The 25,840-nt window shown below is 42.8% G+C and overlaps 1 protein-coding gene across 8 annotated transcripts in view; it reads left to right on the top strand.

Moving 5' to 3' along the window:
• Nucleotides 1–25,840, top strand: part of FGFR2 (fibroblast growth factor receptor 2) — a 79,464-nt gene that overhangs the window by 15,600 nt on the left and 38,024 nt on the right. For 5 of the 8 annotated variants that reach the window (XM_071445987.1, XM_071445981.1, XM_071445982.1 and 2 more), the window contains exons 3-6: nucleotides 3,949–4,215; nucleotides 4,938–5,012; nucleotides 11,937–12,106; nucleotides 18,103–18,226. In XM_071445987.1, coding sequence (XP_071302088.1) covers nucleotides 3,949–4,215; nucleotides 4,938–5,012; nucleotides 11,937–12,106; nucleotides 18,103–18,226 — 636 coding nt within the window. The remainder of the gene's footprint in view (nucleotides 1–3,948; nucleotides 4,216–4,937; nucleotides 5,013–11,936; nucleotides 12,107–18,102; nucleotides 18,227–25,840) is intronic. The other 3 variants (XM_071445986.1, XM_071445985.1, XM_071445984.1) reach the window with 2 other exon arrangements.

Below are 25,840 nucleotides of genomic sequence, written 5' to 3'. Positions count from 1 at the left end.
TCAATGACAGGAGAGCCTTGAGGAGGGGCAGGAGAAGCAGCAGCGGTGGTGGTGGTGGTGGTTGGCAGCGTGGTGTTCCCTGTGGGGACATTCAATTTTGCAATGAACCTCTTGGATTCTTGACAGGTCAGGTCTGTTGACCCTTCTGGGCACACTGTGGTGAGTGTTTAGTTATTTACTAAAGCCTTTTGAAGTGAAAGTGGCTTGATGGGGTCTGAGGCTTTTGTGTTCTGGAGAGTTTTGTGGGAATCTTTGCTGGGGTTAGCTATTAGCTGATCGTTTCATTATTTGCCTCTGTAACTAAGTAACTAAATGACTTGAGACTTAAGATAAGCAGCTCTTTGTTAACATTTTATTAAATGGAGACTAATAATAATGATAATAATAAATTTAAAACCTAAGGAAGTATAAACCTCTCAGTGACCGAATTTGGAACAGAAACGTGATTTGGAATACAATTGCATATCTTAATAATCTGAAATAGAGCAGTCAGAGTGTCCCCAGTCCTCTATTGTGGTCATGGCTTTTATACAAACAGTCTTTACTCCACTTGATGGCTGGATGGCATAAACCATGCTGTGAGGCTGTATGAGCAGGCAGAGGAAAAGTTCACAGCTGTTTATTTAACAGCAGCTTGGTTTTCCATGGCAGTATTGTTCAACAGCTTCACCTACAAAGTTTAAGTACATTGTGTGCACCGCTGTTACAAATAAGGATGTAGCTGAGAGTAGATAATAGGAGAAGCAGTGTGCCCTGTCCTGCAGTGATTAAGAACACCCAGAGTCATTCTGCATGTGCCTTTGTTGCTTGTTTGGTGTTCTGAGGGGTGACAGACAGGTGCAATTCAGTCAGGCAGTGCACCTCTGCAGGAGGATCCAATGCCACAGTTACAGGATTTGCTTATAAAGGAATCCTGTGCCTCCTTAGATGGTTTGGACCTCCCTGCAGTGAGCTGGGACATCTTCAGCCAGAGCAGTCTGCTCAGAGCCCTGTGCAGCCTGGCCCTAAATGTTTCCAGGGATGGAGCATCCACAGCCTCTCTGGGCAACTTGTGCCAGTGCCACCCTCATTGTAGAAACTTCTTCATGTCTAACCTGACCAACCCAGCAAAGGGCTGGTTCACAGGCCTCTGGTGATGGCTGAGGGTCCAGAGCTTCCAGGAGGGGTGGAGGAGCTGGATGTGATACAGGTCATCACACCTTGCCTGTGGAGCAGGGACAGAGCCCTGCTGTCAGCCACAGGGGAGCCACTGATGATACAGCATGGACGTGAGTTCAAAATCTGTCCCTAAATCTCAGAGCAGTGCAGAAATCCTTGTGCAGTGTCCCAGGGAGAGTTAACTTTGCAGCATAGGTTGTTTATGTGCTGCTGGGAATTTCTGAACAGTTTGAACTGGTTGAGTTTCGCAGTGAAGCTGTTGGGTGGATTCATGCCTCAGAATCCCACCTGTTCTCTGTTTGCTTTTGGGCACCATTTCAAACCCACACTGGAAAAAAGTTTATAGGCAAACATTATAAAAAGTGACAGTCTTAAGTGCTGCTACATTCTAGTTTGGCAACACAAAGGGCTTACCTGAAATAATTCACAATTTCCAAACATGACTTCATTATATCATGACAACACTTTGCTGCATCTTCCCTGATACTCTAAAGTGAAAGAAATGGAGGAGGATAATTTATACCAAATGCTAATACCCGTTTGAAACTTGTTTTTCCTTTAGTGCACCAGTAATTTTCTTTGTAAAAGGAATTTTTAAAATTGTAATTTTGAAATAAATTACTGTTCTCAAGTTTGGATTTGGATTTGTGTTGAAAGACTCAGTGCAAATTTGGAGTTAGTGGTTTAAAAAGAGATGAAATCAGGGATGCGATATTCAAAAATTATTTTCATTTTAATTTCCTTTTAATTGTGTGTGGGCTCATCCTGTTAGTTTCCTGGCACTGTTCAGCAGAAGGCTTTAATGCATTTAAAGGAGGTTTGAGGTATCATCACCCAAGGTGGCTTTTAAAGAAGTTTTAACAGACATTTTTTGACTCCAGTACATTGCTGGCACAGTGTAAACTCTGTAAAAGAAATTTTTTTGCAGGTAGAGCATTACAAAGAATTCTTACTAGCTTCAAAGTAAATTAGGTAACCGGCATCAGATACATTTTTATTTGACAGTAAAATCTAATTAAAAAAAAATTCTCAAGCAGACTTTAACACACTCATTACTGTGATGAAATATATGTAGAAAGGAGCCCATGCTCCTTCTGGAAATTCGATTTCTAAGAGCATAATGTAGCACTCAGTGAAACACCTGCATTGCAGACCTGTGGGTTCATGACTGTATCAGCAAGACTGAATTAGTTTATAGGAGGTATAAATCTGTTTTGGAGTCTGTCCTAGACTCTTGAGATGGAACTCTGCATGCTAGGAAGTTTAGAGACCTTGTTATAAAATCTAAATCCAAGAAGCTTCACAGTCTCTGTACCTGGTTGTGTTGGGATGGGTTTCACGTGCCACCTTGGTGTGATGTGTGTGTCAAATCTGTTCTTTGGGAAAACATGTTTGCCCTCATGAAAAAGGCAGGAGAAGCTTTGATATGGCACATTCCTGTAATGACAGGATTGCAGGATGAGTGGGAGAGAAATTGGGTCTCCAAGTCCATCAGTAGAACCTGACAGCTAAATGCATGAGTGCCCCACCACGCTGGACATTCTGGTGCTCATGGAATCATATTTTGAGTTGGAAGGGAGCCATGGGGACCATCAAGTCCAACTCTCTGTTCCTTTCAGGGCTGCACAAAACTGAATTACTGACAGAACTTCAGCATTTCCAGACTCCCATCTCCAGTCCTGCTAGGATGTGGTGCTTGCTTCAGGCTTCCCTGTTGAAAGTGTGATACAAAAAATGACAACCCAAGGAAGAGGAACACTGGTTTCAGGGGTTTGGCATTCTTAGAAGGAAGTGTGGACATCAAAGAGCCACCTTTCAGTGCTCCCTCAGAGTCCCAAGCAGCCTTCCCTCTGCACTGTGGAGACAGCCTGGATTGCCTGGATCTTTCCCCCTGCTGAGAGCTGGCCCTGCAAGGCAGGGATGAAGCTCTAGTAACTATAGGCAGATGTAGTTTCCCAAGGATGTTTTTTTGGAAAAAGACTGTGGTTTGACATTCTTCTTGTTACCAAAGGGAGCTGACGGATGAGCCATCGCGCTCGGAACTTCTGCGCGTACCGCGACTCTGAAAGCTTTGCTTGTGCTCCTGGGTTTCTGCTGTATTCACTGGGGAGAGGTTGTGAAATAAGTAATGAAGCAAAAAAGAATTTAAAGGGAAAAGTTAATGCCATGGAGAGAAGTGCTAGTAGTGCAGAAGGGAAATGTAGAGACTGTGATGGGCACAGGGAGAAAAATAAAAGGCATCATATATTCTGTGTATAGCAACTCATGGTTATTAGCTTAGTAAGTGAAGGGGGTTTTGGGCATCCTTTTCTTTCAAAACAGAACTTTCCAGGTTTTAAAAATTAAAAAGCAACCTAAAATAAAATCAGGTGGGGAAAGATAATTATTCATTTGAATTGTGGACCCAAATGCTAAGGCAGAAAATGGAATTCGCCTTTTGAACCCCTCCTTCTCCTACAAGTCCTTTGAAGCCTCCAGGTTCTGCAACCCCCATTGTCCCCTGCTCTCTGTGACTGATGAGAAGAGTAATGTGTTGGTGGGGCACTGGGGACAAGGGACATGCCAAGACACTGATCAAAAGTGCCTGAGCTTTACTCGTGGTGAACTTCTTGGAAATAACTTCAGTTTAACAACACAGAACACTGGGCTAATCTGGACAAAACATTTTTTTTAAATTTAACGTAACTTGATTTCCATGGATGAAAAGGGCCTTGACTGACCTGTGTTGGAAATTCTCTCCTTTCCCTTCTCTTTCTTCTATTTTTTCCTCCTTTCCTTCCACCTTCGCAGAGCCGCCAACCAAATACCAAATCTCTCAGCCAGATGTTTACTCAGCACTTCCAGGAGAGACGCTTGAGTTGCGCTGTCAATTGAGAGACGCCGTCATGATCAGTTGGACTAAGGATGGGCTCCCTTTGGGGCCTGACAATAGGACAGTGATTATTGGGGAGTACTTACAAATTAAGGATGCCACAGCCAGAGATTCGGGCCTCTATGCTTGCACTGCTGTTAGGACCCTAGACAGTGATACTCTGTACTTCATTGTAAATGTTACAGGTGAGTGAGTCAAACGCAGGTTTTTGCATGCAGAAGCTGTAAGATGTGATGTTAAGACACTTTATGACCTTACATGAAACAGTCCACTAGGGCACAGTGAGTTGAGTTCTGTAGGTGTAAATTTTATCCCCAAATTTTAAATTGTATCCCCAAATTTTTGGGGATTTTTCTCCTTGTCCTGACCCTGAAATGGGCTTAGTTTTTGTCTACTCCTTTTTGCTCCAAGGGCTCTACTGAGATTACCAGCTGCTGTAGAGCTCTCTGTTTTATGCCACTCTGACAGAATTAAATTAGACAGAGTTGCTGTGATGATGATAAAGCCAGTAGAATGAATACAGGTTTTTGCCCCATGCATCAGAAGAGGAAAATGTGTGTTCTACATCCTTCAAGTTTAGAGATAAATTTTTCTGGAGATGCTCAGTTCTGTTCAACTGCATTTCTGTAACAGAAGTTAAAATACTAAGCAGAAAGAGATTTTTGTAATTAGCAAACTCCCTTGGGAAAGTCTGTAGCACTTCAGGACTATTAGCTAGTTTTGTTACGATTTCACATGGAAATAGCATTTTGTGGCTGGATTTTCTTTTTCTTTAGCTTCTGCACAACTAACATAAACACTTGTTCTTCATAATATACAGTCCAAGATATAGCTTATCAATTTGTTTTTTTCTGTAAAAAAACAAAAATTAGGCTGGTTTAAAGACTTGGTTGTTTTTAATGTGCAGATGCTCTTTCCTCTGGGGATGATGAAGACGACAATGATGGGTCCGAGGACTTTGTGAATGACAGCAACCAGATGAGTAAGTAACAGAAGTCACTGCCAGAAGTCACTAGCAAGATCCACGTGGAAAACTATGTCCCATCTCTTGCACTCCTGTCTTCAGAGCTTCTTGGTTGTTAACTGCATGTACTGTCAAATATCTTTGTATCTTGTCCTCCTCTGTTTTCTGTTTCTCGTAGCTCGTAACTTGGAAAAGAAAAATAAAAATAAACTAATATTCTTTTGAACGTGCTTTTCTGGTCTGTACTTTCTTTTTTCCCTTCTTGCTGGCATTTCTGCAGTTTCCTTTCTTTCTGAATCAAAGTTTGGTCTTTGTCTGGTTTAGGCTCTGACAGATTAACTTAACTTTTCCTGAATCTGAGCAGAAACTTAACAGAAGAAACAAAGATCCCAGCTCATTTTGTTAAAAGGTGGTATGAAAACTTAAAAAAAATTAAGTTGTAATGAGGTAAATCCTTCAATCCCTAATCTCAACAGAAATCTCATCAAGGAGAATGAATTTGGAGACAATGAGGCTCTTTTGTCTGCAAAGAACCTTAAGGTTTGTTGCAAAGAAGGTGATTCAGTGCTAAACCCCCATTTTATGTTACTTAGGTGTGATGAAAATGGGCTAAAAGAGTCTTAGACCTATCTGAATGTGTTAAACTTCGTCCCCTTTAGAGAATTCATAAAGCTATTAATAAGCTCTAAATAGAGCACTCTCTAAGAGGAAAAAAAAAAGTATATAAAATTCATCTTGGCTCCTGATGCCACTGTGCAGTGCTGCCAAACCCCCTCGGTGACTGGTGGTTTGCTGTTGCTGGTGCCTGCTAAATTCAATAACAGAGAGAGCGCAGAAATCCTTTGGGGGAGATGTCAGTGAGCAGCACCCACAGTGGGCAGGGGGTGTATTTGCTGCTCAGCCTGGTCAGGAGCTGCAGCTGCCCTGCAGCTTGGAGCACTTGTCCAGGTGAAAAAGCACAAGCCTGATGTGGGCTGCCCCGTTTGTGCCTTTTGTGTGCGGCTGCCCCCGGCCTGAAGCTGTGAAACATTAGATGCTATTTAAAGTGATATAAGTTCCTAGCTGCCTGTTTGGCCCCTGCCATCTGTTAGTGTGATTAACCCCGGGCTGATGCACAGGTGCCTCTGGAAGGGGCTGAGATCGGGCAGCTGGAGGCTGCCCTGACAGAGGAATGCAGTGGCAAAGAGAATTGGAGGGCTTGGAGAAGGGACACTGCTTTTAAAAGAGGTTGTCTAGGCAAAACCCGCCAATCCAGGCAGTGTTAGCTCAGCCCTGAAATGGAGCCATGGTTAGAAATTCCCGTTAGGAAACCATGTTTGATGTTTGCTGTTCCTTAAAGCTTTACTGGTGTTGGTCAGAAAAAGGCTTGCGACATTTTCGGTGACAATTATGCTTCTGATCTGCAGTGGTGGCTTTGGTGATCCATTGTGAGCATAAATGGCTTTTGGAAGAAGTGAAGGACCTGCTCTCAAGGCAGCTGTGCTCTGTAATGGTCTCAGAAGGATTCCTGCCCTTCCAGCCACAGGGAGCGGTGCCCAGCGGTTGCGCTAATGACGTTCTTGTAAAACGAGCTATCATTTTAAGCTACTGTTAATCAATCTTGATTGGGGAGCTGGTGAAAGGCCCTTGACAGTGTCCATCTGCTGGCACAGGGCTGTGTGCTGCAGCAGGGGCCAGCACACTTTCCCTGCTCTCAGTGAAAGATGCCTCTCAGGCGTGAGTGTTCAAACATCGCGGATGGCGGGGAAAGCGCAGCTGTGGAGATGGAAGGGAGGAAACTGCAAAAGACAGAATTGGGCCTGAGCAGAGCATTCCACAAGCAATTCCCTGATGGATTGCTCTTTAAAAGGTGCCCACTGTCTGCTGGGGGAGCAGCAAAGCCTCCCAGGGTCTGAGCTGGAAGCAGGACGATGACTGAAGGGTCGCAGCACCGTGTCCCTCCAAGCATTCTGTGTTCAGTGAAGAGTTGCATCACAGTAACTCCCTTGGATTAATACAGGGCTGCTGAAAGAGGGTTGTGATTTGGCAATTTATGTGTGAAAGTCGGGGTGGGACTTGGTGTGGTGTGCCTTGTAAGCCTTCTTTTCCTCTTCCAAGTCCTCTATCACATCCAAGAGGCCCCGTGTAATTGAAGGTACTGTGTTACAAGGCAGATGGAGGAGTGAACCAGGAGCTGTGTCTTCCCTGGGTGTGCTGTGGAGCAGTACACAATGGCCAAATGCCCTTTACCTTCCCTGCCTGTGGAATGTTGAGCCTGGCAAAGTCCACGACCTCACAATGGGCCCTGGCTGCTGCTCTTCTACAGAAGTCTTTTAAATGTTTCCTCAATCATGAGCCTTGCAGATCTCAAATGATTTAACTGATAATTTGCATACAAATTATAGCTGTGATCATTAAGGATAAGCAATGGAAATTGGCCTGGTTATGCCTTTACTGATGGAAACAAAAGGCCATAGTCTTCAAAGGTTGTTGCTTTTTGATGAAACAATTCTGATAAAGTCCAGCTGTCTTGGCATGTTAATTATGATGAGATGAGGCAGGAAATGGCTGTAGTGCCTTCAACAGGAAGCTGAACCTTGGCATTCTCATTCCTGCATACTTAAAACTAAAACAAACCTTTTAGAGCTGTTTTATTTACACTGCTAAGTATTCTTTTGAGCTGTTTTATTTTCCTTGCCTCTGTTGCAAATACATATTTCGGAGGCCAAGGTTTCTGAATGCAGGTGGAGAGGCCGTTGAGGAAATCTAGTGTAATTTTCGAGGCTGCCCAGAAAACACAATTGCTCTTGGAGTCAGTGGAGGCTGTAGGTGACTCTCTAGATGTGAGGAGCAGCTCTTCCTTGGGAGAGGAGGGCACTGGTGTGTACCCATGTGCATTTGACCACTGGCCCTGTGTGTATTTTTCAGTGAGAGGCACACAGAGCAGATTTCACTCTGCGTTTGCTGTCCCTTCAGCTTGACAGATACTTCAACTGTCTGAAAAAACACTGGGGTAGATTTGTTCCAGACTGCATCCTGAATAGCTTTTTATTACTTCCAGCTTTTGTTGAAGGGATTAGTGCTCGTGGGGAAGGTGCAGGATTGGTTCCACTGCAAAACAGTCCCCTTTCTCCACAAAATGGCTTTGTTGGCAACTCAAGTTTTCCCCTTTGTTACCCTAAAGATGGGCCTTAGCTTGGTTCTTGGAGGGTCATCTCCAAGGACTTGGTTTTACAAGCTTAATGATCATCATTCTGGCAGCAGTGGAAAAGACATTGCTGGCACTTACTGCCTTGTCCTTGTTGAGATTTTGAGAGGTAGCCCTAATTTGAGGCATTTCTATACTCCCGACCTGATACTGGCAAGGCAGCAGCTGTCGTGGTGGTTGCAATCAAGTCCACCAACTAATTTATTCTGTAGACCTCTGGGTAGCCCTGAAGATGCTGCTGCTCTGCCTTGAATTCTGGTCAGGCAACTGGAGGCTTTATGACTTTTTTTTTTTCCTTATCGCCCTTTAAACAATTTCTTCTGGGCCAAGCAATGGTAAATTGGCACCAAGAACAAAAAGTATCTAAATGTAATCCACATGCTGTTCCTTTCATGCCTTGAAGAGTTTCAGAAAGGATGAAACAAGGTTCAAATTCATCAAATCCTGTAGAGTGGAAACCCACTCAGGGGAGCAGCAAAAATTGGATGTTGCCTAGAAGTGTTTTTTAATTAAAGGTCAAATACAATAGTACTGAAAACCTTGGAGGGGTTTGATGTGGTCACTTATGGCGCTCTATTGCCTGCTTGAGGAGCTTGTCAAGCAGGCTTGGAGTTGACTACTTTTGTGTTTCTTTGTATTAGATAAGTCCAAATAAAAACTGAAGAGTCCTGAAGTGAAGTGGTCCCCTGGGCTTCCTAATTTCAATTTCACATGCAGGAGATTTGGCTGATTAGATGTAATGTCTGTGCAGTGTGGGTCAGCAGGATATTTTCCTCACTAATGAGAACTGTGAGCAATCAGGAATTCCCACCCGTTCCCCTGCTGCTCCTTGCTGCTTCATGCTGGAGTCTGCCCTGTGGTTGCTGTGAACTTTTAGCAGTGGTGCCACCTACTTCACCTGTTCTGGTGGCAGTGATGGGATGTGATGGACGTGGCCCGTGAGAGCAGTCAGCCCCTGGTACTCATTTACTGTGTTCATTATCAGTTTTAGTGAAGCTCGGTGTTTTTCCTCTCAAGACAAATAGAAGCACTAAAAGGTGTTTCAGGTTATGATGATTTAATCTATAAAGAAGAATGCTGTGTGTTGATCAGATCAATCACTGGATGAAAGCACGATTTGAGGGCAAGTGTGATGGTTTGTGGATGTTGCTGCCTTTTCCTCTTTTCCTTGAACACGCTGAGGAGCTGCCAAATGTAGGATGTCTTGAAGCATTTTCAGATGGTGCTTTCCATATGTGATGCCTGCATGTTTTTCTCCAAGCTGACCTGTAATTTAGGAGCATTGCAGGTTATGCTTAGGGTTGTGTGAAGAGAAGGTTTCCAAACAGGCCTTTCTCCCATTCTGGGGTGTTCCACAAAATGGAGCTGCTTCTCTTCATTCCTGCCTGCATCTGCCTGGCCTCTTTTTTGCACCCATCTCTGTCAGAGATTTCCCTCTGTTCATTTGTTGTATTGGAGCAGGATTTATTGTATATTCCAGGAGCAGGTTGTTGATGGAAAGGATAGTTATTTTCAAGAAAACCAGAGGATGGGCTGGACCATAACAGTACAAACCTGGCTGTGTGGAGCAGCTTTATTTGGGGAGCTGCTGGTGGCTGCACCCTGACTGACTCCAGAGCCCTGGTCCCAGTCTGCAGCCTGGTGAGAGCTTCCCAGAGCTTGGCCCTTCCATCCCGTGGGCTGCAGGGCAGCTTTGCCATGGGTGAGCCCGTGGCTCAGAGGCTGTGCTGGCCAGTGGCTGCATGTGAGCTCTTGGTGCCCTGCGCTGTGAGAGGGGTTTGTGTGATGGATGTGGTGAGAAGTGACCCTGCTGGCTGCAGAGTTGCTGGGTTGGCAGTACCCACCTGGGGCTAAAGCAAGCCCTCTGCTCTGGATGGGGTGCTGATACAGCTGGTTTGGGTGGTTGATGGTCTTCGATGTGCCCCAGTTTGCTTTGGCTTTGTGGGAGCTGCAAGTAGGGCCCAGCAGTGGCTGCCTTGTGGAAGACTTTGAGCAGTCCAGGGAAAACAGCTTTTTAATCCCTCAGTACCAGCATGTAATTCTGCCTTTGCCTGGTGTACTTGTAATGTAATTTGGCCCTTGCGTGTAGGAGTTGATTCCTCTGGTTGGCTTTTGTTTAAAGTCTTCTGTTGTTTTAATGTGATCCTGCTTTTAGCAAATAATGTTAACAGTGATTTTCCTTACATCTCTAATTCACTTTTGTCTGCGTAACAATTTCTTAGTGTTGTAGTTAAATGTTCAATAGTTACTTGATTTTCTATTTTGATTACATGCATAAATTTGCTTTGCTTTTCTACTTCATTAATTTTAACACTAATTGCCACTTCAGGCAAAATAAAAACCCAAACACTTATCGTTCATAGCATCATTATAGGACTTGCTTTTAGAATGTTTTCTTTATACTGAGAGAGACTTTGTTAAAGGATTTATTCCTGTATTTTCTGTCCAGCTGTATTTTTATTTAGAGAGGGGGGTAGCAGGATTTCTGAGTTTGCACTGATTGTAAGAACTGCTATAAATATTTGAGGAACGGAAGAATTTATTTATAGTGGAGTGTTGGCCTGCTAATGAAGGAAATGAAACAGGGCTGAGAGAAATGGAGTTATTTTTCTGGACCCCTCTAGTCCTAAAAATTCCACGCTAATCTGATTTGCTTCAGGAAAACTCCATTGTAAAAGAAATTAATGTTTCCTACTATTAAATAGATCTTGAATCTTTAACTAAAAAAAAAACCAACTGTTATGGTGAGATGACTGAAGCAGTGCCATGAAGTCGTTAAGAAATGTAGATGAAGCTGTGCAAGGATCCAGAGGATGGGATAACTTTGTCTTTGGGTCTATGTATCCAAGTTTACTTCTGTGAGGGTAAACACATATGGGCAATTGTAAATTTTATTCTGCTGTGTTTCCTTTGCTGGTACATGACAAATGTGCTTCTCATGATATTCATGTGGGCACAAGCTGGGCCAGGACATGGCAAGGAGTGAGTGAGAGCCAGGAGGGCCATGCCAGGGTCTGGGAAAATAATCACCTCAGAAAATGTGTGTTGAGAGAGAGGCACTCTCACTTTATGCCATGGTTTTGGATGTCACTGACCCTTTGGACTTCAGGAGGCTCATTAGTGTGGGAAACCCCTCCAAAATGATAAATGTTTTTTGGTGATCCACATTTACTCCTTTGGTTTCCTCTGCTTGGGTTAAGATTTCAGAAATATGTTCCATTTGTAAATACATTTCTGTGGTTTCCTCTGCTTGGGTTAAGATTTCAGAAATATGTTCCATTTGTAAATACATTTCTGTGGTTTCTATGCACAGTTCACCTTGGCATCCCACACTGCAGGCTTTAGCTGCTGTCAGAATGGGGGACTTCTCACAGAAGGGGAAAGTGCTGATGCTTCCAGGCATCTTCTGTCTTGGTCTGTCTGGCTTCACAGCTGAGGGCCAAAAATTCTGAGTTTGAACCATCGCAGTAACTCAGCTCAAGGTCCAAAGTCCCTGTGTCTTACTTGACATACACAAAACAAAAGTTGTCTGTGGTTAATTATTGGAATTTTGTCACAGATTAAACACCCAGAGCAGCAGGCTGAGCCATTTGCAAAACCCTGGCTGACACTTGCAGCAGCCGATCTCCACTCGTGTGCCCTTTCCAAACCCTGCTTGAAGCGGGTCCCTGCGGCTCCGTGCGCCGGTGGAAGGGGCTGGAGGGGGAGCTTCCTTCCCAAGTGCTGATGTTTCTGGATGTGTCCCTTTGGAACAGGGGCACCTTACTGGACACACACGGACAAGATGGAGAAGAGGCTCCACGCCGTGCCGGCCGCCAACACCGTCAAGTTCCGCTGCCCAGCCATGGGCAACCCAACGCCGACCATGCGCTGGCTGAAGAACGGGAAGGAGTTCAAGCAGGAGCATCGCATTGGTGGCTACAAGGTAAGGGCTCACCATGGCATTTTGGGATTTCTCTTCTTGACCAAAGCTGTTAAAAAAAAAAAGAACCAACCAAACAACCCAAAACCAGCCCTCCTCCCTCTCTAAAAAACTCAAAAACCTACCAAAAACTTGCTGAAGTCCACAGAAAATGTTTTAATGGCCTTGGATCAAACATGAAAGCAAAAAGAGGTGGTTGTTTTCTTCTGGGGAAGGGTGGGTGGTTTATTTGGCGGTTACTGAGTACTAATTATTTATTTTTTTTTCTGAAATTCAAGCTTCTAGCCTAGCAGTGCAGCTAAGGATTTTTTATAGAGACGTATTTGGAAAACTAAAGACTGACCTAGCAAAGCAGATTAAGACTGTTTTGCTCTATTCATTTTTGGCTGCATTGTTAAAAACATGGCCATCCGCTTTGGTGAGTGTAAGGCAGTTTAATAAAGGAAGCCTTGGAAGTCAAAAGTTATTATTTTCTATAGAGTTTATGGCCTGTGAAACTGAAATGGGAAGAAGAATTTGAGGGGAAAGTAGCAGCAATTACTTGGAAGGGTTTGTTTGAATTTTAAATGGCTTCAGATTAGATGTCTTATTCTGAGTTGGTGGTTACTGATTAAGAGAGAGTTTTAGGGAGGCCAGCTTGCTCTGTGTGTTAGTGCACAGACCTTTAACCTCGTGGTATCTGCCTGGGTCAGGTCAGAAGTCAGGATTCGGTCATCTGATCCCTTTCCTCCAAGGAGCTGGGAATGCGTGACTTTGGTGGCAAATTGCTGTTCAGGCATGGCCATTTCTGACTCCCCTTCACCTCCTGTCTGGGTCTACTCTCGGCAGTTTCCTCATGTCCCTGACACCTCTGCAGCTCCTCCTCCAAGAGGAGAATTTTCTGAGGCAGTCCCCTTGTGTCAGGGTTGGAATCCCCATCCTGGAGCTTGTGCTGAGCTGCTCCGAGCAGTTTGGAATGGCTGTTAGACACAAATGAGCTGTCTTTACTATACAGAGCTCAGCTCTGAGTCCTGAGGCTGCCCCCCAGTCCTGCACCACTGCCTTGCCCCCATGGTTTGCAGTGTTTCTGGGGGGCTGCCTTGGTTGAGCCATTGCTTTGTGAGCTGTTGATTCAGGTCCTGCCCGGTGCACAAAATCTGTTTTCCAGTGCAGAGGAGGACAAGCCTCAGTCTCCTTTCCTCTCTAGCTGGATTTACTGTAGAAAGTGTCAATTTTTCCAACATTTGTGTTAGCAGAGAGCAGAGCCCAGAAAGTCTCCCTGCATGAGCACTAATTATCTAAGTAGACTTTTCCATCTATGTTTGCTTACACCATAAATTTCTGTTGCTTATGAGTGTACACCTGGCAACACCTTCTGCCTTTCATAACACTGTGGAGTGTTAACGAATTGGCTCCCATTCAGTGATTTTTGCCCTTCTCAGTGCTTTTTTAAAAACAAAAAAAGCACCAATTAAGGGAAAAAAATCCCCAACCAAACTAATCCTGTCTTGGAAAATAATAGTAACTGTTCTGGTGGTAACCAGGCTGTTATTTTGAACACTTTGCATCTGATGGAGGGGAAATGAAGATATCACTCTTGAAGACCATGAAGGAAAATGTGTGTCTAGAGAGGCAGGATGGAGGTACCTGGTGTCTGCTCTGGGAGGGGGATCTTTGGTGGGGTAAATCAGCTCATGTGAGGCTCTGTGCTGGCACTGCTAGTGTTAGGGAGCTGGGTGAGATCATTTAGAGTTGTGCCCATTAAGTGGCACAAATTAAGCTTTTGCTCATGTGTGTTAAATGTGTGCAGTTTCCCAGGTGTGTATGTACTGTGGGAAGGAGCCACAGATGCCTGCTCCTAAAGCCAGCTGGATACCTGTGAAGTCTGTGCCTCTAATTCTAAATCATAACTTCCTCTATCTCTTTAGTCCAAAGGAAAAAAGAGGGCACACAGCTGAGGATTTCAGACTTTTCTTGTTGCTCACAAAGACATTACATTTTAAATTATCTTGTGGGATTTACTTACCATTGTCAAATCAACCAAATCCATGTTTATTCTACATTCTGTCATTTTGAATAATCATCTTTGAAGATGAAAGCTTGTTCCCAGTGAATGGGTGTTAAAGAGTGAGGACTCCAGAACTTTTCTTTTTTGAGCTGTGTCCTCATCTGTTCTAGGGGCAGGGTGAAGTCACTGTGGGCTCATGCAAAATTATACTAGAAAAGAGAGAATTGTATTTTTTTGACATCACCATGCCAATGAACTTTTAATGAAGGAGTCCTCAGGAAGGACTGAGTCTATCAGTGTTGGTCTGTGTTTAACCAGGTGTCACAGCAGCTCGTGCTAAATCTTGCACGTTAGCTTGTCTTGAATCTGGGTGTTGCTCTCTGCAAGGCATTTTTGATGGAGATAGTCACAATTTTTGGGATAGAATAGCTGGATCCAAACCTGGCCATATCTGACAGAAGAGACAATCATCCCTTGAAGCCTTAAGGGACAAAGGGAAGGGAAGGAAAACGTAAAGCTTCCCAGTAATCCTTCAGCCACCTCTTTCCTGCTAAGAGCTGAGAAATCCCTTGCTGTATTGTTTTTATCAAAATCAGATAGGGGCCTGTAGCACTTTGTCCCTTTGACTGGGGAATGTCTTGAGTCAATTTGCACTCAGGCAGGCTAGCAGGAGGGTGTATGTTCTGGCCAAGATAGCTTCCAGGGCGGAATTCCTGCACTGTGACTAATTCTGGGTGGTGAATTTCAAAATTGATCCTTTAATGATCTTTCAAGATATACCCAACCTCCTCAAAATAATGAGAACAGGATCAGTTATTGAATATATAAATTCATTTTTACTCTGATTTTTTTGAAGTGATGATAACTCTTGTTTGTGCCTTTAGAGGCATTTTATATTTTCTTTGAGTTGATAATCTAAATCCTCTCTGAGACCACAGGAGCCTTTTCTTTCCTGTACACCACCCAGAAAGCAAATGCACTTCTATCAGCTGGTACTGTTTAAGCATTAGCACTTGTGTGTTTGCCCCTATGCATTTGGATAAGCTTCATCACTGCAGCTGTCTTAAACACATTTAAATCCAGCCAGGTAAATACAGAGTAAGAAAATTTATCATTACAGGAGCACTGCACAGGCCCATGGCCTTTGCCAGGGGTGTTCTGTACTTGTTTTCTTTGTCTCAGCAGTACCTCTCACAGTCTGCACTGTGCTGCTTTTGTGGAGAGTTGTATTTCCATTTCCAATCCTTCTTTCCTTTGAAATGAGTATAAAATTGATCCATTTTTAGCTAAGTGACGTTTTCATGACATTATCTCTCCAGTAAAGACACACATTTTAAGACTGAACAGAACTGTCCACTGTTCTTTACGGGATACTCCAAGAGCAAAAAGTTTATATGAAAAATTCCTTGCCCTTTCCCAGTTCTCTGATCAATATTCCTTGGCATTTTGATTCCAAGGGTTTGTTTCCCACCTCCAAGCTATGAGTGCAGTTTATATGCATTTCATACAGATAATTCAGTTTAAAAATCGAATCTTTTGGGGAGATTGTTTGGAGAAATGGTTAAAACCTTGATGGAGAAGATTCCCCCCCCAATGAAGTGCTAGGAGTGTCCATAACTAGTCAGTAAAACACCTGGACTAAGGGATGTGGCATTTCACATAAAAAAGTCACATCACCAAAGCCTGTGTTTCAAGCTGTGTGGGTGCAGGGATGTGGCTGGACTGTTGCATGTCTGAGAATGAAATTTTGAATTTGGAAATCTTCAGTGAGAGAAGAGGCTGCTCATCCCCAGCAAAGGGGGATTTTCCTGGACTTTGCAATGCTGCACTTGTAGCCACAAAGCACTAAGCCAACAGTCTTGTTGGATCCAGATCCCTGCCATAAATCCAGTTGTCTGGCAATGTGTCATAGCTGCTTTGGACCTCTGCAGCAGTTGTTTAGCTTAACCCAAAGTGGCTTAAGCTGTTGTTTTGTTATAAAGATATCTCTGTCCATGGAGTTACAAGAAGGGAAATTGCACAAATGCTTTTTAATATTCCCATCCAGTATATCCACTTGTGGCTGTAAGTTAAGTTTTCTTATTGAACATAAACAATTTCCTGTGTTTTCCTGTCAAATTAATTACCTGCAGCGTGTTTACAATTTTTATTTGTTTTAACTTTTGTGGAACTGTCATCTGGTCTTCCTGTTTTACAATCAGATTGGTTAAAAACTCTGATTCCAAGAAGAGTGTTTTAACTTGTAATGGCAGAAAGTTCAGGCCACTTTGACCAAGTGTCCTTCAAAATAAATCACAAAGAAGTAAAATACTCAAAATATGTAGCTGTTGTATTTATTTACCAACAGTTTATCATGCAGCTCTTCCTGACCCAAACTTTGACTTTCAGGGTTGCTTAGCAGAACAACAAGATGTTAAAATAACACTGATAAACTCTTTCTAGTTCTATGAACTTATCACTTAGCTCTTCACAGTGTGAAGAAAAATCAAGATATCATTTTGATGGAACCACTATAATTGTTTGACCATCAACATGAGGGGCTGAGGAGAGAAGCCTTAAGTTTGGGCTGGAGATTTTGAGGCTGTGTCACACATTTCTCTGATGCTAGCTTAGCACCTTCTCCTGCTGGACTCTTGCCCACACTTTCTTAACTTTTCAGAGCCCACATGGCCAATCATTAGCTAATATTATTAGTCCACAACTGAGCAATAAGAGACATATCCAGCTATTGAGATAATTACTAGCTGGGGGAACTAGGAAAGCCAGGAGCTGCCTATAGAGAGAACTTCTCTTCCAAGCTTTGAACTGAAGGCATTTTTACCTCCAGCAAGTGCTCTTGGCACTGGGATGTGGCCCTGTGCAGCTTTTTCTGCTGGATGAGGACCTGCAAAATAGTCAGGCATGATGCAGGATTTCATAGCTATAGTTGTAATGATGTTTTAAGAATGTATGGTTACTGGAAGCATCACTGAATGATCCATAATTTTTTCTGGTGTACAGCACTGAATTACTGCTTTCCATTTGGCTGATTAAAATGACTGTAGCAGATTGTGTTATTCCATTTGCTGAAATATGTACTTTGCAGTTGAAGAATTGTGCACTGCAGCTACAGAAAATGTTAAGCTTTCTGAGCACTTTGTCAAAAATGTAATGCTGAAACAAGGAATTAGTCCATAGCCAGCAAAAGGTCATTTTGGGAGCCAACTTCTGATGCAGGAAATATATGTGTGTACAGGATGGCTCTGTATCCTTCCAGCACTGGGCTAAATCCTATTTTCTGTGAGACCAAAGCCAGTGCTCCTTTGGAGTTCAAATGGGAACAGAATCAGTACCTTTAATAAATTCTGTCTGAGGGGGATTCTGTGAGATAAATGTATATCCTTATGCTCTGTTTCCATGAAGATTTTTTCAGGCATTTTCCATGAGGCAGCATGACTCTAGGATTCATTTTTTCTTGGGGTACCCCAGAGCAGCAGGAGGTATTTGGGAGGAATCCCAAACATCACCCCTCAGTTTCTCTAAAATGTGAGCTGTGTCATCGAGCTTTTAGGAGGGGTGAAGACTTAAATGTTTAGGGGATCATGTTCATGTCCATCCTGTCTTGCTGATGGGTGGTTGTTACCAGGTGGCTGTTTGGAGACAGATGGGGAATGCCCTGAGGGTGTGCATTCACTTTGGAGTGGATTGAAAGGTAAAGCCCAGTAAGACAACTGCTGCTAATTGGTGCCATCCTGCTCAGCCTGGGAGGACTGAGTGTGCACTGACATCTGCAGTGCTTGGAGCAGGGGCCAGGTAGATTTACAGCAGAGGGTGTGAAAGCTTTCACTCTGCAGCCATGCTGTCCTGGATCAAGCATAAATAATTTCAATGTCCAGAACTGTCAGACAAGCACAGGAGAGGCTTCCAGCTGTGAATTACACAAGGATAATTATTCAAGGAACAGTTCTTTTTGAAGGGGAGAGGGTAAAACTGTGCTTGAGGAGATCCCAACCTGTCTGGTTGCATCCCCCAGGTCCGCAACCAGCACTGGAGCCTCATCATGGAGAGCGTGGTGCCGTCGGACAAGGGGAACTACACGTGCATCGTGGAGAACCAGTACGGGTCCATCAACCACACCTACCACCTGGACGTGGTTGGTAAGTGCAGCTCTCATGGGCAGGATACTGCTTTGCACTAATGACTTTCTCCATGAAACCATTTGGAGCTGAGCTGATACGTTCCGCGTTTATTTTGGAGATGATTTCACAGTACTCCAAAGATGAGATTTCACTGCACAGCCAATTGCTTCATAACTTTATATATTCATCTGTCTCACTCGTGCCTGTAGGATTAATCTAGCCCTGCCTTGGCAAAAAGTGTAATATCCATGTGCAACATCCACCCACAAGTTTGCCATGATGACCAAATAATACTTGCTGATGCAACTTCAATCATTAGTATTACAATTTAATTATTACTTGTACAATTGTACTAACACAGACTTTAATAACTGCAGTGATGAAAACTGTCAACCAATCCTTTAGAGTCCTGTTATTATAGTTTTATAGCTGAAATGATTTTTTTTTTTTTTTAAATGAAAAGCTAGATACTGACTTTGCAGTTAGAGCAGATCTGGAGCTTCAGGAAGGGCAGTTTGCATTCACAGCAGTCCAACAGAAATCTGACTGGAGCCTGTTGGGTGGGCTCTGAGCAGTCCCCAAAACACAGATGATAAAAATTCAGAAGTGTTTCACCTGAGGACAAATTCTAAACAGCTGTGTGAATTTTTAAGTAGTAGCAAAGCTGTGATTATGCATGACTATTAAACACAGGCTTAATAATATTACCTTATTAATACCTAAATCCTGTTGACTTTAATAAGGCTTACAGATTTTTATTTAAGTGGTTAGCTAAATTAGAGCTTGAAATCTCAGGAATAATTTCTGTTCACCTCTAGTCTTTTTGATTAGCCTTGAAGGGTGTGAGCAATTTTATTGACTCTGAAGGCATTGCTGTCCAAAATAACCAGTGTGGCTTTTCTTGTAGGACCTTTAGGGATACAAGCCATGGTTTCTGAAGTATGTCTTGAATGGGCTTTGCTCTCTCTGCCTTTGTGAGGTGATCTGAGCATTATGAGCTCTGTGAATAGAACCTTTGATCAATCACTATTAAAAGCAAAAATTAATTTGATTATTGTATGCTATTTTTGGCTGGTGACAGTCAGCCCAACTCCATAGATTCTTCTAGAATATCTTACTGTAAGTGTTATATCTTACTGTAAGGGCTTATAGGGCTTAAGTGCTGACAAAATGTCGATTTCCCTAGTTCTTGCTTGATTTTGCATGAGTAAAAATATATCCCTTGCATTGTTTTGGATGGTCTTTAAAAGTAGTGTCTCGTTTCATCTGAGACCACCTAAATCTGCATAAACACCCAAATCCAAGGGAAGACAAAGTGCCAGCTTCTTGGGTGGCACGAAAGGAAAACATTCCCTGTGAAAATGCCAAGGAGAGCTAGTCTTTGTGGAGCAGAGGAGGAGAAAGATCTCTTTGGGATGAGGATGCCATCAGACCAGAGCCCCACCACCAGCCCTCGTCCTTCAGAGCCCATGAACCACCCACCTCACCTGTACTTGGGTTTGGGCAGTCAGCACTGAAAGCAGTGAGGATTTTCATGGCCATGGCAATATTTTGTCACAGAGTGATCTCTGGGTATGGTTGAGGTGAGCTGGCAAAGCCATTTTTTGTTTGAACACTTGTTTAAACAGAATTTATGGAGGGTGCAGCAGCAACGGCTGCCGGGGATGGGTGTCAGTTGTTGTAGTGAGCTGTGTCCTGCATGGTGTGGTCCTCTGCTGGCCACCTCACCCAGGGCTCAGGCTGCCTGCAGGGGCTTGCCAGGCTCTGAAAACCTTTCCTTGCTGAAATGAAACTGGTTAAAAATTCCCCTTCTCTACCCCCTCTTCGTTTTCCTGTCCCAGCCTGGCGTGTTTCATGTTGACCATAAATTTCTTCACCCATTTTTTTTTTTTTCCTAGCAAATGTGTTCATGGATGATGCAGTCACTTGAGCAAATATTTGTTAGAATCCCTCTCACCTCCTCTCCTGCTTTGAGCCTTTTGAATGTCTTGCATTGAGGAATATTTTGCAGAAGTTTATTTTTCCTGGCAGTAAATTATAGTGACCTGCATGAATGAATGGAATGGTAGTAAGGATTATGTCATTTATTTAAATGTCTAGTCCTTTCCTATAGAGAGGCAGGAAAGTAAATATTGAGGTTTTCGAAAATGATGAGAGGTTTGGGGTGCTGGGTACCCAGCTGATGGCACCCAGAGAACACTGCTTGTGTCCTGTAAGAAATGAAACCAGAAGTCCAAAAATTATTTTTGCAGGTCACAACCTGAGTTTTGGAGTCCTGCATACTTAGTAATTTCACTACTCTTTTTAAAAAATTTCATTCAAGGGTATAATTGTGAGTCTGTTTGGAAACCTGTGCATGGGAATGTGCACCTTGGGTTGAGTTTAGTGTGAATCTCTCAAGAGATTGGGATTTTAACCTAAAGGGGGGTTGATGTTGGAGTGCTCGGCCATTCCTCTGTTGCTGGAGGTTTGCAGTAATTGTGGAGCATAAAATTGCTGAAGCAGTAAATTAAGGCTGGCCAGAAGGGGAAACTCTGACAGTTTTTCTAGCTGAGACAGTTCTACAGAGTTAACTTTATGCCCTTTTTTCTGTTTTCAAATGAATTTTCAGTTCCCTGTTTCTGTTTTCCTATGGATTTTCAGTTCCCACAGGGTTGTGGAGAGTTATGAATGTTTGTTTAGAGGCAATTGCCTACGTAGACCGCATCTTACGAACTCCAGGTCGTAATTTTAGGTCAAGTTCTGTGTAGAAAACTGTCAGTTGAAAGCCTCTGAAATTACTTTTCCTATATGGTTTAACTGGTTCCAGAGCTGATTAAGTGTAAGTAATAGCAAATGGTATTAAACATGGTAACATATTACACTAACATGAGCATCTGACTATATGGTGTAATGTAGAGAACCCTCTGATTATGTCACAGAGTTGGGAGGTATCCCAGCAAAAATCGTGCCAAATAGTGACACAATGCTAGTTAGGAATATGCCAATAACTTTCCAAACCTTGAACTCTTTTGACAATTAAAAGCCTGGAGCCAGCAGGGCTGAGAAGTTTTCAGTCAGAATGTAGGTGTGAAGTATTCTCATTTTTACCTTGTAATTACTTGCAAGAGCTCTTTAGAGTCAGCTCAGATGGTCTTGTTCAAATTTACAGACCTGGCAAAACCCTTGCACTGATTTTTTTTTTTTTACAGTGGGAGTAGAAAATACAGAAGAAAAAAAAAAGCAGCAAGTCATTGGCAGCCTCTCAACTGCACAGGATACTTGTGCACAGTGACTGTGTTAGCAGGGAATGGCCCATTCCAGTTGGCCAGGATGTTCTGTGCTGGACCAAGTTACTCTTTGAATGTTTGGGATACCCCAATCAATGGCCTTTTCCTTCCTTCTCCATTTCCAAGTGGGGATTGAAGCAGGGCTTTGCTCAAGGATTCAGATGTGTTTGCAGTAGTGGCAAATGATGGTGATACAAAACTCCACCGGGATGCTGTGAAAGGGAGATGAGTCAATTTTAGCTTCTTATTAGAGTAGTACACAGAGCCATCAATTAATATTGGATACTTATTGTCCAGGGCAACATGCCAGCACACAGGAATTGCTTACAACAGAAATACAGCAAGGCCAGGAGAGGGAAATGTCACTGTCCATTTTAGAGATGAAAACCCGAGCTGTGGAGTGATGAAATTTCTTGCCCTGGGTCACACAGGAAGCTGGTGACAGAGCCAAGAAGCAAAGCTGGTCTTTGAATCCTAATCCAGTACCTTAATTAAAAGAACTTTCTTTCCCTTGTACAGCTTAGCCCATTAGCTGTTTTTTTACATGCAGCTGAAGTGCCTTTTCTCCTCCTTTGTATTTAACAGTAGGTAGAAACTTGAGTTTTTATGGCAAGCTTACTAATAGACTAACTCCATTCTCAGCGCACGTTTATAAAGTTGTGCAACCTTGAGGGAGAAGGACTGAAAACGATGTGGTTTTCACTTATGAGTTGCATTGTAGTGAATCCGGGCTGTAGGAAGCAACGTGGGAATGCAGCCACTGAGACTTGTATATAATTAGATCACTCTTGGATGGCAATTATTGCTGGAGTGCAATTTCAGCAGCAGCAGTTCTGTTTGAGCATGGAGGAGCTAATTGAATTTGGGTTTCAACAGCAGAAGAAAAAGAAGGTTACTCTTTGAGCAGTCCTGCTCCAGGTAGCCATTTCTGCCCTATTTAATGTTGTCATCCTGGGAGACAAAAGATGGTTTGGTTTCAGGTGAAGTTTGTCACATTACCTCATTTAGTGGGATTTATAAGCAGCTGCTATAGCACAACACCTCTACAAAGAATATATGATGACCCTGCTATTTGCTATAAAAATGAATATATTGCAAATATATTTTTTTTCCAAAAGAAGCCCTTTTCCAGCCAGGTTAGCAGTACTTTAAGCAGTTCCAAATTTGACTAATAGCCATGCCTTTGGCTCTCTTTGCTGAGGAGTGAGCTCCAGGGGTGGCAGAGCACAACACAGCTGTCCCTTAACAGTAATTCATATTTTCATATAAAACCAGTGTGAGAGTAACTTCTCACCCAGAAAGCATTTTAAATGACTCTCAGTTTAAAGCTTGTGCCTCAGAAATCTCATGTATGAGTGATTTTACTGGTGGCTGTACAGAAAAACACTTTTATTCTGAACTCTTGGTGGGTTTAGAGGATATATTTTAGGATATTATAAGATATCCTATTTGCTATAGGATAAATTTTGTTCTTGTTTTTTTTTTACGGCATGCTGTTAAAAGTCTTGCTAAAATGGAATCGACATTTTGCTATTGGTTCTTCACTGTTTATGTTTCCCTTCATTTAGACAGAAGGAAAAACTTCTGCTTTTGCTTCTAGTCAAGTTTTATTTTTGGCCTTTCATGTGCTCTCCCAGTCTCTAGCTGCGAACATGGCATGAGCACTTTTTTTTTTTTTAAAAGACATGTTTCCATTTTGTCATTCCCAAATTCATAGAAACATATGGACTGTTGTTTGCCTTTTGCTGAGGCTTGTTGAAATAAAGTTCAGAATTAGTTTGACTCAAGTACAGTTCTCCCCTTAATTTCCAAAGAATTGTTTTTAGGATTCGGGTTACATACGAAAAAAGGAACTGACACCAACTCAATAACATGCCTTGGGTGTTGCATCATTAATGTCTGGCAGGAGTTAAGGGCAGGTATTACAACCAAGCCTAAACTTGCATTTCTGGCAGATGTTCTCTTGTAGTTGTTGACTGGCTCTTTACAAGGACAAGCTTTGGCTTGATGTCTTCACCCGGCGCTTGTGGCGCGGGGCAAGACGAGGCAGGGACAGAAAGCGCGAAGGAATCCAGGCTGATGCCTGCCCTCGGGTATCTGGCTAGGCTGAGAGGGAAGATGCTTTTATTTAATGTGCTGATAAGCCCAGAGTGTGGACTTTACACCTGGCACCAGGCTTTTGGCAAGGTGTGTGCATCTCAGGAGGAATTACGCAAATTGTTTAGCGCTGGGGGCTGTGCGGTTTGCTCCTGAAAACAAAGCCCACACTGTGATGGTTCAGCTCAGGCAAAATGAAAGCTTATGGGTTCCCCCCTCCACTTCCTTAATAAGGTAAAAATATTCCAACCCTGTAGTTTTATAGCATTAAAGCTTCTGATTTCATTGGAGTAGTCTGGCTAAATTACATTTTATGGACAAATACTGGTGTCATTACTTCATCTGCTGGGTGAACAGTGAATTTGTCATGTTTGGAATGCTTCCTGCAGAGTCTGCTGGGGAGGACTGGTCTCCCTGTCCCACTTTCTGTCTTATTACAGCCCCAAGGCAGTTATTTCTCTTTCTTTTGATGAGTGATGAACAGGATATTGTTTCAGCTCTGTTATTATAATTTTTAATCATGCCTTCTAATTTGTGCTGTATCCTACTTGTGGAAGTGCAAGTAGGAATTTGCAGGAGTTGTCTGAAGATGCAAACACAGGACCGTTGCCTTGTTAATGTGCAGTTGGCACATGCCAAAAGCCATATCTGTGCCTAATAGGATGGGCTTTCTGACCTGATCCAAGCTTTTTTCACAGCTTTATTAATGAAAAAATGGAAGTGTAATTGGCAGTAAATTGGTAAAGCTATGTCTTAAAAAAACAGAAAAAAACCCCAAGCTAAAAATAATGAATATAAATATAGAAAAGTTGTAAATGAACTGTGATACAGGTTGGATGATGACATATTAAAGACAAACACAAAGTTTACAATCCAGGAGAAAAACAAAATTAAGGGCTGTTATCAAGGTGAGAAAGGTGAGAGGAGTCTGGCGGTAGAGAAGCGCAAATAAATCAGTAAAATGTAAAATTCTGTGTCTAATGAAGAAAAAGGTTGCACTTAGAAGGTTAGTGCTGGTCTCCTTTCTCTGCTCTGCAGACCACTCTGTGTGACCTGGCATCCAGAGGTGGCTGTGATTTACAGCTTTTGAGGGTTTTAAGCCATTATGTCATCTTTGGATTGCTACCGTTCCTGTGGTGCAGCTTCCACAGCTGTTGTTCCATTTAAACATAAAAAAGCACATTAAAAAATGAGAGCTTGGTAAACACGTTTGAATATTGAACTGCTCTGTAAATTTAAGATACTGAGTTAATTTTTTTTCAGATTGCTCTTTGAAAGGGTGGCATGAATATGTTGAAATTGTTGAATTTTCATGAAAGTAAAACACTGATGCTGTCAGAACTTTAGCAAAGGGAAGAACCCAACATGACAGTGTATTAGTTGGAATAAAGTAATCTATAATTTTTACAAAATGCTTATAAAAGTCTAAAATTACATATACTTGTAGGAGGTTTTTAATCACCATCACAAATAAGGTGATCAAAACATCAGTTGTTTTGTGTGTTTTGCATTTATAAGTGAATCTCCATGCATTCCTTAGTGTCCATACCTGCAGCACTGTTTCTGCTATTCAATTGGATTATGTGCATTACCAAGCCAACATCATTTCATTGCAGCAGTTGCTTTCCTTTGATATTTGTGCACCTAGGATATTTATGAGCATACCTATGTCTATATTTGAGTTAATATCCCAGCAAATGGGTTTTACCACCCCAAAGGCAGGAAAATGGGGCTGCTGGAATGGTGTGGATTATCCCCAACAGGCAACCAAGCCCCACACAACTCTTGCTATGGGATGGGGGAGAGAATCAGAAGGGCAGAACTGAGGACTCGTGGGTTGAGATAAGAACAGTTTAATAATATAAATATAATGGTAATAATGAAAAAGAAAATAAGGAAAAGAGAGAGAGATAAAACTCAAGAAAGTCAAGTGATGAAGTGAAAAACTCGCCACTGACTGACCGGTGCTCAGCCAGTTCAGTTCCTGAGTGGCTCCTGGCCAGCTTTCCCCACAACTTATGCACTGAGTATTTGGTCTAGAATATCTCTTTGGTTAGCTGGGGTCAGCTCTCCTGGCTGTATCCCCTCTCCAGCTCCGTGTGCCCCCCTGGCAGGGCAGCAGGAGGAGCTGACAGGGCCTTGACTGAGTGTGAGACCTGCTCAGCAACCACCAAACCATCAGTTTCATGTGTTCTCAACAGGATGCTCATCCTTAATCCAGACAGGGCACTGTACAGTGCCAGGAAGAAAATTACCTACCCCAGCC

The sequence above is a fragment of the Agelaius tricolor genome, unplaced genomic scaffold (genome assembly GCF_023055355.1).
Source record: "Agelaius tricolor isolate 1412-34295 unplaced genomic scaffold, bAgeTri1.0.p SCAF_22, whole genome shotgun sequence".
NCBI classification, from domain to species: Eukaryota; Metazoa; Chordata; class Aves; order Passeriformes; family Icteridae; genus Agelaius; species Agelaius tricolor.
This window is presented reverse-complemented; position numbering and strand designations above follow the sequence as displayed.